General features: G+C 38.4%; 1 protein-coding gene across 3 annotated transcripts in view; it reads left to right on the top strand.

The window, feature by feature from the left end:
- The window catches only part of LOC108298313 (phosphorylase b kinase regulatory subunit alpha, skeletal muscle isoform), a 108,652-nt gene that overhangs the window by 51,951 nt on the left and 45,636 nt on the right, over positions 1–11,065 (top strand). For all 3 annotated transcript variants that reach the window (XM_017521007.2, XM_017521009.2, XM_037735723.1), the window contains exons 11-14: positions 1,303–1,398; positions 2,154–2,261; positions 4,026–4,104; positions 9,470–9,604. In XM_017521007.2, coding sequence (XP_017376496.1) covers positions 1,303–1,398; positions 2,154–2,261; positions 4,026–4,104; positions 9,470–9,604 — 418 coding nt within the window. The remainder of the gene's footprint in view (positions 1–1,302; positions 1,399–2,153; positions 2,262–4,025; positions 4,105–9,469; positions 9,605–11,065) is intronic.

The raw sequence follows: 11,065 nt of genomic DNA on the forward strand, positions 1-11,065 counted from the left end.
AAAAAAAAAGAAGAAGAAGAAGAAGAAGAAAGTCACCATGCGATGCATATTTAAGAAATAAAAACTATAGGGCTTATGAGAAAATGGAGTAAGGGCAGCACATAAAATGTAACACATACAAAATGATAGGAACCTAATAAAAATAATGGTATACATGTTAAACAGTTAAGAAATCCATAATTACCTCAATAGTTATGGTACTTTTACCTTTAAAAAGATCCGAAGTTTGCTTGTGCAAGGATGTACCCATGTTCTCACCAGCTTACCCAGCTGGCTCTCATGCCCACTACACAATGTGCAAGAGGAAGAGAACAAAAGAGAGATTAAAAAGAGTTAGAGAAAAGGAGCATAAAACAGAGAGGACAGTTTTTTTTAAAGGCTGAGAGGAAAGAGGTGGAAAACTAAGGAGAGGGGAAGGCATGTGGCTGCATAACCAGGGTGGCCATTAGAGGATTGCAGCTTGTGAGTTTGGAAGTGGTGAAAAGGAGCTTTATTTGAAATTGGACAGAAAGTAGGAACAACAGATATGAATGGATACAGTTCATTGTTCTCCTGAGTTGTATGCATGTGTGTTTTGTGTATTCTTACACTTCAGCTGAGTACATTCTCAGTATGAAATTGTGCATAAACAAACATGAGATTCATGTTATACTCAAATTTTTCCCTAATATATCAGAAGCATTGGAACAAATTTGTTTACAAAGAAAGTGTTATAGCAGAACTGACTGTATTTTTTCCATCATAAATTAGTTTTTTTGTTTGTTTTTGTTTTGTTTTGGTTTTTGTTTTGTTTTGTTTTGTTTGCATTTTATGCATTGCAAAGCTTTAGCAAATGGTTAGGCACAGAACATAAACTTGACCATAATAGAAACCTAATTTGGTAGGTTAAAATGCAGTTTTAAAGACAATAAATCCTCAAATCTGGAAGCTATACCTAAGTTATACGTAGTGGATCAAGACAGGCCTTTGGAAGTAGACTGACATGGCTACACCCTGCACTCAACTGTGTACTTGCTCTGATCTTCCACAAATTTACAACCTCTTTGAGACAAATTCCCTGTAAAAAAGCCTTAATTACATATACCTCCTAGGATAGTTTTTAAAGTTAAGTGCACTAAAGTATGCAGAACTCCTAGCATAATATTTGGTTTATAATGAGCATTTAGTAAATGCCCTTTCCTTTCTGTTTTACTGGGTGAATAAGCTCCTTTACAATAGGACCTTCTTTGGCGACAACCTTCTCCTGGGTCCCCAAAGGGACTCTCTGTATGTGTCTTTTTTCTGCCTTTCTTTTATCTGCAGGTTCAAGAGTATAGAGAGGCTCTTGAAGCAGTCCTCATCAAGGGCAAAAATGGAGTCCCACTTCTGCCAGAGCTGTACAGTGTTCCTCCTGACAGAGTGAGTCAGTGCCATAACATGTAGCTGGTAGAGAAGAGGAGCAGTACCTTGATAAGACTACCTCATTTGAGTCAAATAATTTTTAATCTTCTTATTTTGATGTTCTAAAAGTTTGTCTTTTGGTATAGGACAACATAAATATGATTTTACCCCTTTAAAAATAAAATTTTAAAGTTGTGAGACACAGTGAGACAAGGACAAGACCAAACCTTAATCTTGAGAATGATGTAGAGATTACTAGGAAAAACTAGGATGATGTTCTGTGTGGATTCTCAAGATTTGGTATTATCTGCTTTTAGGCCAGTAATCCAGGACTGCTGTAATAGATCAGGCTTGGAAAATGAATATGTCTTGTTTTCAGACTGTCATTTCCCAAAATTCCAGTCGAATATACCATTGTTCCTTCTCCACTGTGAAAGAGCGTTAGACATGGGAGAGAATAGTCTTTCATTCTGGTAGGGATGAGTAGAATAAGCTCCCAGCAACATCAGCAGCACCACCTGAGAGCTTATTAGAAATAGCTATCAGGCCCTACCTCATACCCACTCAATCAGAATCTGCATTTTAACAAGATCCTCAGGTGATCTGTCTGCACGTAACAGTTGGGGAGCACCACCTTAGATAGTGCTTGACTTTTCAGTGCATTGCATATGTAGCTATATAGGGTATAAACTACAATTCAGTCAGCATTTTTATTTTCCAGTATCTTAAACCTTCTATTATTCCTCATCTGGCCTCTTCATCTTTTCTTTTAGGTTGATGAAGAATATCAGAATCCTCACACTGTGGACCGAGTCCCCATGGGGAAATTGCCTCATATGTGGGGTCAGTCTCTATACATTTTAGGAAGCTTGATGGCAGAGGTGAGGAATCTTCAAGGCTGTCCCACATGTTTTCTGCCTTAAGTCACCATAATAATCAGATTTTTTAGTAGCTCATTAAATCTGAAGGATGTCCTCTGCCTCTTGCACTTTGCCTTAATTATAGTTTTCCTCTAGGTCTTCAGAGTAGGGAGCATGGCCAAACCTTACAAAAAGTTCATGCTCCCTGGCAACCATGTCCCTCATGCTGCCCAGGGCTCCCTACTTTGGCACTGTATTTGGATCTGCTCAGGCTTCAGATCTGTCCCTTTCAAAACTCCCCTCAGTGCCCTTCCTGGTGACTAACAGATGCAATTGTGCTTAGCTAGTTAATTATTGATAATTGATTAAGTGCAAACCTTTCCAAGCAGCATAATGTTTAATCCTTTAATTGTATTAACTGGTATTTTTAGGTAGCATAAGTGATTAGGAACATTGTGGCTTTTTGTTTGTTTGTTTTGGCTTTTATGTTTGTTTGTTTGCTTTTTGTTAAGGGGCTCTCTAAATGTTCCTTATAGCAGATTCTGTTGAGATAGCCCTTATTGAGGCATTTAGGAGTTTCTGACTTTGTGTCCACGTTCTTTGTGACATTTTGAGCCCGCACAGAGGCATTCTCTTTCTTAGAAATTTTTCAGATCATCTGGCAGGCCTACTTCCCCACTGTATGTTATTTCGATAAAATATAACCCAGGCTCCTAGAAGATCAAGAATGGGACTTAACTATCCTATCTGAGACAGACTCTTCGACCTGTTTATGTATAACCATTGATTTTTGAAGCTGTTTTGTTCATTTTTTTTTGGTCCCTGTGGCCATGGCTGTTTCATTACTCTTAGTTGACATTACTAAATGAACCTAGCAATAATGGGCAGAATGTTTTGTTTAAATAATCCTTACCTGGTGACTTTCTCATTCAATTAGAATAAATTAATAATAAAAAAGGAATACCACAGTAGTTGGTATTCTTAAGGAAAAAATAGGTGAGTTCATCCTATTTCATAAAGGGCAGAAACTCAAGTCAAAAGATTTCTGATGTGCAAAAGGCATAGTAGATACATGAACAAATGAGAAAACAGCAGGACTAATGGCTTAAATTACTGATAAGCATTGTGATCTAATCATCTAATCATGTATATTCAGAGAAGATAAAGAAATAACCAGAAAGCTTTCTGTTTATTTATAATTTATACCCAACTGGGTGCAGTGGCTCGTGCTTATAATCCCACCACTTTGGGAGGCCAAAGCGGGAGGAAGGATTGCTTGAGTCTAGGAGTTTGAGATCAGCCTGGGCAACGTAAGTGAGACCTCGTCTCCATGAGTAAACTAATTAGCCAGGTGAGGTGGCACACACCTGTGGTCCTAGCTACTTGGGAGGCTGAGGTGGGAGGATTACTTGAGCCCAAGAGGCTGAAGCTGCAGTGAGCCATGATTGTACCACTGCACTACAGCTTGGGTGACAGAGAAAGACCCTGTCTCAAAAAAAAAAAAAAAAAAAATATATATATATATATATATATATATATATATATATCCTATTTATTTCCAAAATGGATTTGTGGCAGCCAACGGAAATTAACTCTAGATAAAATGAATTTTGGTGCGAATTTGGGAGTTCAAACATTTTCACACAGTGAAGGCATTTGTTTCCTTTCTATACCTGCCTCTTGACTGTTATGGTGCAAGGTTATGGGCATAGGGATGTTGTTTTCCTTCAAATATTAGCTTCTCTTTTGAGACTTAATAATCTGTCTTTTTGTGGGTTTTTTAAGGGATTTTTAGCCCCTGGAGAAATTGATCCCCTGAATCGCAGGTTTTCTACTGTACCAAAACCAGACGTTGTGGTTCAAGGTATGTATTCTTATTCCCAGTGGAAGAAACTTTATATTAAAGGTCTGATTAGGGGCAGAGATCTTTAGGCTAGTAAATTATGACTATTCTATATCTTGCATTTTATTAGGCTTCAAAAAATGTATGATGAACTTGGTTCAATTTGGTTTCAAAATGCTGGTAATCTTAATCATAAACGAATGATGTGCTATGTTAGAGGACTCCAAAATATTATTTGACACTCTTAACCACTCCTTATTTCTGGAAATTATTTTCTTTTCATTGTCATAACATTTTAGCCTCCCAGTTATTTATGCTTTCTCTCTGACCAGTCCTTCTGTGCTATTTCTACTATATTACTTTCTTTATATATCTTCCTAATGGTTCTGCCTTAGTCTTATACTTTTGTCTTTCTGTATTTGCATCCCATATTAGTTAGCTAAGCCTGCCTCCCTCATAGTAAATTTGCTTCCATGGCCCCAACTATTACCTCTTTGGAGAATACTCCAACCCTTTGCTTTTATTCCTAACAATCTACCTAAATTTGGGGCATCTACTTTCTGCAAAACACTAGGCTGAGTTCTATAAACATATTAAGAAATCTAGTTCCAATATCCATAAAACTTCTCTACCATTTACACTTGAAACTGAAAACTGATCTCTTTTGTCTCCATCCCATCCTTTTGCCTCTACTAAGCAATGCAAATCCTTTTCCCTTCCTTATTTCTCTCAATGATATCACCAACCATTATTGTAGTTTCTTAGGGCAGAAGACTCGAGGTCATTTTTGACTCTCTAACATTACAATCCAATGTGGTATTATGAAGCTCCTTTGAAATGTCTCCAGTCACTTGACTTTAGGGTTGGTTCTATATGGAAAATAATCCCATGTGTTTTCTAAATTTTCTTAAACTTGGCATCCCATGTGATCATGCAGGTAGTCCTTACTTATCAATGTATATAGCAAATATTATATAAAAATCATTACTCTCCCCTTCCCATGAGAAATCTTCTCCTTTGAGGCTTATTCCATCTGTTTATGCTGATCTCCTTGTTGCTCTAATTCGTTCTTTGAAGACTTTAAGGCTTGGCTGCAGCCTTCTTCCTCCTCTCCAAATCTTGCCATAGAACTAGATTTTAGCATTGATGTCAGTGCAATCTAACACTTAGTCTCAAAGTTCTGGATATCCATAACTCTAGTGACCTTTCCTTCTACCTATACTTTTAGCCACTCACTCCAAGGACCAAACTTTAGGGCTCTTTCACCTCAGATTTCTAAAATTCCAATATTCTACTGTTTGATCATAGTCATAATATTATTTCAGCTTTCTTTTTCTTCCCATTACCCTTGTTTATATTTTCTCCTAGTTTACCCTTCTCTACCTCATGGTTGTTCATCTAAATCTCCCAGTCACCAATACACCATACTTCTATTATACACACCAGAAAAATCATAGCCCCAGGTCAGTGTTACAGTCTGCATTTTCTGACCCTATACCTGGCCTGCTAAAAAGCTACTGGGGAAAAAAAAATCACACAAATGACCAGAGTGGTGGCACTGGGAATCATAGTCTCCAACTCAGCTAGGTCTACAGTGCCTCCTGTTCATCCTTGTTCTTATTAGTCAGCATTTTCATACTTCTCAACCACTATTCCAAACCTCCTCTGTTTTCAACCCCCACCTCTTGTTTTCAGCCTAATTCTTGGCCTGCTACTTCATGCCGGATAATATTCTGATCTTTGTCAGTGTCTCAGCCTTCCCCACCCCTACAGTCTTGCCTCATTTTTTCCAGACTCAGAAAAGGGGTTTCTTCTCCTATTCTAGGAAGAGTCTTCCTTCTGATGCTTGATCATTATCTTCTTCCCCAGCCTTCTCTAGAAACTTGCTCTTTCCTGGAATCCTCAAACTCTCGCATTCTGTTGGTGCTATTTTGTTTAGTCTACTGACACGTTCATCTCCCTCTAGTTACGCTATATAGCTTCTTTCTTTCTCATCCAAATTTCTGCTTTTTTACATTCCCTTTATTCTGCAGTCTTTTATAGTCTGACATACTACTATGAAAATGATCTTGCTTAAGTTACCAGTGACCTTTGTATTGCCAAATTTGGTAGACACTTTTTAATCTATATCTTACCAGATTATTTAATCTGTATCCCATGTCTTCTATGATGCCATACTCTCTTGAATATTCTTCAACCTAGATTAAGCATGTTTCTGTTTCATTCTGGTCTACCTCTTCTTTGCCCCTTAACTGTTGGTATTTCTGAGAATTCTGTCCTTAGCCCATGGCTCTTCCTTCTCTGAATATTTGTTTCTGTCCTTCAGCATCCTCCTATTCCAACCTTTTCCCTTTTCCCTCTTCCCTCTTTCCACCTTCTTAGTTCTTCTCTTACTCTCAATATGATCTTACCTCCTATACCATAGAGAAATATAAGTCATGGTGTAAGAACTCCTCTACCTCACCCCAGGCTTTTCTTCATTTGCCCATGTCTTTTATGTTGGCATTTCCCAAGGTTATATTCTAGGTCCTCTTCTCCTTTTTTCTATGTATTCTCCTTGACCCATCTAATCTCTTTCTGTGCTAATGACTTCTGAATCTATATCAGCTTCCTTTAAAATAGGCTCACTTTGGTGTCTCACTTGCACTGTAAATTTATTCAACATGTCTAAAATTAAGCAGCTACACCCTCCTAGTACTACATCACCCAGACCTGCTTTTCCTCCTATATGCCTGTGTCCTCCCAGTTATATAAGTAAACACCTAGGGAATCCTCCTTGATATCTTCCTCAAGTTCTGGCTGCTTTATTTTCTAGATAATTCTGAGATCCATCCAGTTTTCTCCAGTACCAATATCTTGATCCTAATGGAGGTAATCAACAATCTCTCCCTCACATTACTGTGGTAACTTTTTGTTTTCTGAGACAGAGTCTCACTTTGTCACCTAGGCTGGAGCACAGTGGCATGATCTTGGCTCACTGCAACATTTGCCTCCTGGGTTCAAGCAATTCTCCTGCCTCAGCCTCTGGAGTAGCTGGGATTACAGGTGTGCACCACCATGCCCAGCTAATTTTTGTATTTTTAGTACAAACAGCGTTTCACCATGTTGGCCAGGCTGGTTTTGAACACCTGACCTCAGGTGATCCACCTGCCTTGGCCTCCCAAAGTGCTGGGATTACAGGTGTGAGCCACCATGCCCAGCCCTGTAGTGATATTTTAGCTGGTCTTCAGTCTAGGCTCACTACAGTCTATCAGTTTATTCTTTATCAACCTGAATGTACCCTTTTTAAGATATAAGTATTAATATGGTATTCCTCTGATTATACCTCTACAAAAGCTTCCCATTGACAGTCTCCTTAACATGGTTTCTAAGGCCCTTTAGATCTAGCCCCTGACCCCATCTCCATCTTCATTTTTCATCACTGCCCCTTTGTACTACATGTTCTTGCTATAAAGAGCTTTTTATAATTCCTAGCTCTACCTTGTTCTCTGTCCCCTTGAGCCTTTGCCCATGCTGTTTCTTCTGTCTGGAACAATTTCTACCTTACTTTTACCATATCCTCTTGCAGGTTAGCATCTATCCAGGCCTCTAGCAGGACTCCATATCAGTCTCATTTTTTCCATGTAGGGATCATGTCCTTAAATATGGCAGTGCCTAGCACATAAGAGGCACTAAATGAGAATTTTCTAACTATTTTATAAGACAAACAAAAAATGAGTTGCTTGGGTTGAAGGTACTCCTGGGGCCCCAGAGTATTGTTCACTAGACTGTCCTTCAGTTTCCTGTACTCTTACAACCAATTCCCCTGAAGAATCCTGATGCTCCGTAGAAAGCAGTTTGGAAAGCATTGCCCAAAAATGAAATACAAAATCCATCAAGTGATGCATATGCCCTTCATGATGCTCTAACCCGTCTACCTTTCCAGATCCACTTCTTTTGCCACTAGGCAAGGTATATTATACTACAGCAATATTGAAGAGTATGTGGTTCTTCCTACTTCACCCTACACATGCAGCCACACTCTTTTTCATCTCTATGCTTGATAAGTTCATGCTGGACCCCCTTCCTAGAATGGCTATACCCTAGGGCTATACTCTATCCCTTGTTTCTCCTGGCTGACTTATTCATTCTTTCAAACTCAGTTTAGGCATCAGCTCTTTTCCGAAGCCTTTCCTGACACCACTCCTCCCAACCCCACACTACCTAGATGTCACTCCTGGAAGGTTTCATAAAGTTTTGTGCACTTATCTCTATTTACCTAGCAGGTTATTTTATAATCCATGTGTATGTCACTTCTATTACACTGTGAGCTCCTTGAGGGAGAAACTAATTTATTCATTTCTAGATCCCTAGTGACTAGCATAGTATCTTATCCATTTAGGCACTTAATAAATGTTTACTAATAAAAGAGTAGATTGCCATATGTGTTTTTCTGGACTGTCCTCAGCCCACTATCATTCTTCCTCTGTACATTTTCCCTGAAGAATCTCTTTTATTTTCATGTTTTCAGTTAGAAGTAGTCAAGATGGTGTTATATCCAGGGGACTCTGTGATCGCCATATCCTGCATATCCTGGTCCAGACCACAGCAGCCCATTAATATGAGGTTCACAAGATAGAAAAATACACAAAGAATATTGGCAAAGGAAGGCAAAGTAGCACTTTGTTAACTACGCTTTTGCTTCAAAAACTCAATGTAGAAAATACTGGCAAGCTAGAATGAACCAAGCAGTGCATTCTTTTTCCTGTGAACAATCCAGCACATCTGCCAGCACTAGAGGAGCAGGAGTAGAGGGCACATTTGCCACTGGTGCTTAGTGTCAAGACAGCTAAAGCCTCAATTGGATTACTGGCCCCCAGCCAGGTATCTGTTCCATAGAGGGAAAGTGAAAAGAATCAGGAAGCTGGCTGAGCCTCCTCTCTTGTAGTTGGGCTTCTCACTTCAATGACATGAGTATAAGAGGAAGAAAAGGGAGCTGTCCAGGCTTGGCAGGCTCTGAATCTAGAGAAGTATCATCCCTATCTCTCCCCAGCCCCCACTACCTACCTCCTAAGAAACACACAGTTTCAGCTATATTATCTTCTATATGTTGATGACTCAAATTGTTATCCCCAATTCACCATGTGTAGTATTCTCTAGGAGCACATAAGTATTTAGCCGAAAGGCAAAATCTAATACTCTATCTGGTCTTGAGATCTTTTCCTTTTCCATTTAGGTAATATTAAGTATTTAGCATGACAATTGTTTCATCAAAGTTCCTCATAACTATTCATTTCCTCCCATTTCCTTTTTTATCTCTTCAAAAGAAGTTATATGACTTGAGAGATTTTTAGGTTTTTATTGAAATAAAATTTTCTGTTGACCTCATCTTCTTTTTCTCCTATAGTCTCCATTCTAGCTGAAACAGAAGAAATCAAGTCCATTTTGAAGGACAAGGGAATTGACGTGGAGACCATTGCTGAAGTATACCCCATCAGAGTACAACCAGCTCGTATTCTCAGCCACATTTATTCCAGCCTAGGTAAGGAGATTGGCCAACCTACTAGAATCAAAGCATTATTCAATACAGGCTGGTTTTCATCCTTTTTTCTTCTTTGTGATCATGTATTATTAAGTTGGATCTGAGAAGGAATTTAGAATCTCTAGAATTCAAGTTTCTTACCCTCTCTGTTCTGAGCACGCCTGATAATTTTAGGTGTGTTATACGAACCCTTTGGCCACATAAGGAGTGACTATTATCAGCCAATATTGTATCTTTATTCCAAGTGTGTACTTAAATAACATGTTCTCTCCTTTCTTAGAACCTATACCTCTTTTTCAAATACTTGCTTATTTTATATGGAATGATAGCCAAAGAACTTGTTTTTAGGTTATTTGTTCTTTGTCATTTAATGAACTAGTTGATGATATAAAAGATTCCTTAATCAAATACTTATTTTTAATTGGTACTTATTTTTTAATTAATTCACATATTAAACTTAGTGATAGACTTTTTGCATTAAACACATTACTATATTGTTATCTAAAAAAATTCTAAACTACTTTTGTGGAAAGCTGAATAATGACCCCCCAGAGATATTCAAGTCCTAATTCCTGGAACCCATAAGCCTTACCTTATATGGCAAAAGGGACTTATTTGAGATAGGGAGATTATCCTTGGATTACCCAGGTGGTCCCTAAATGTAGTCACAAGTGTCCTTATAAAAGGGAATCAGAGGAAGATGAGACTATAAAAGTAGGAGATGTGACAACAGAACCAAGAGATTAGAGTGATAAGGCTATGATCCAAGGAATGCCCACGTCCTCTAGAAGCTGGAAGAGGCAAGGAATGGATTCTTCCCTGGAGCCCCCAGAAGGAATCAGCCCTGCTGACGCTTTGATTTTTATTTTAGTCCCATAATGCTCATTTTGGGCTCATGATCTCAAGAACTGTAGAAGTATACATTTGTATTGTTTTAAGCCACTAAGTTTGTGGTAATTTGTTACAGGACCAATAGAAAAGTAATACAATCTTAAAGCACAAGGGAGTAGATTTGTAAAAGTTTGGATCTTAGATAGTGGATTGCCACTTACAAACCCAGAAGTTAGTGTGTGTGTGTGTGTGTGTGTGTGTGTGTGTGTGTGTGTACTTTTTTTTATCATCACCCACAAATGATATGTTAGTAATTACAGTTAAATCACATTTTCCCACTTAAAACCAGCCTCCTTCCCTTTTCACTGACACTTAACTCCAGTCACTTAATTTCTTTGCCTATATTGAGAAGGAATCAACCGAGGAAAGGACCAAGAATCAGAGCTGACTTTTGTCTATCTCTCCTAGGAACATATATTTTATGCCAGTAAGACTTGAACTCCTTGCATTCCAGAGCTATTCTTAACATTACATCTGGCTTTGGGAGCGTATGGATTTCTTTCATCCATCCTAGCTATGATGTAGGAATGTCCCTTTCCTAAAAATTCAAATATAACTTGGTTAGAATTT

This window comes from Cebus imitator, unplaced genomic scaffold (assembly GCF_001604975.1).
Source record: "Cebus imitator isolate Cc_AM_T3 unplaced genomic scaffold, Cebus_imitator-1.0 Scaffold932, whole genome shotgun sequence".
NCBI classification, from domain to species: domain Eukaryota; kingdom Metazoa; phylum Chordata; class Mammalia; order Primates; family Cebidae; genus Cebus; species Cebus imitator.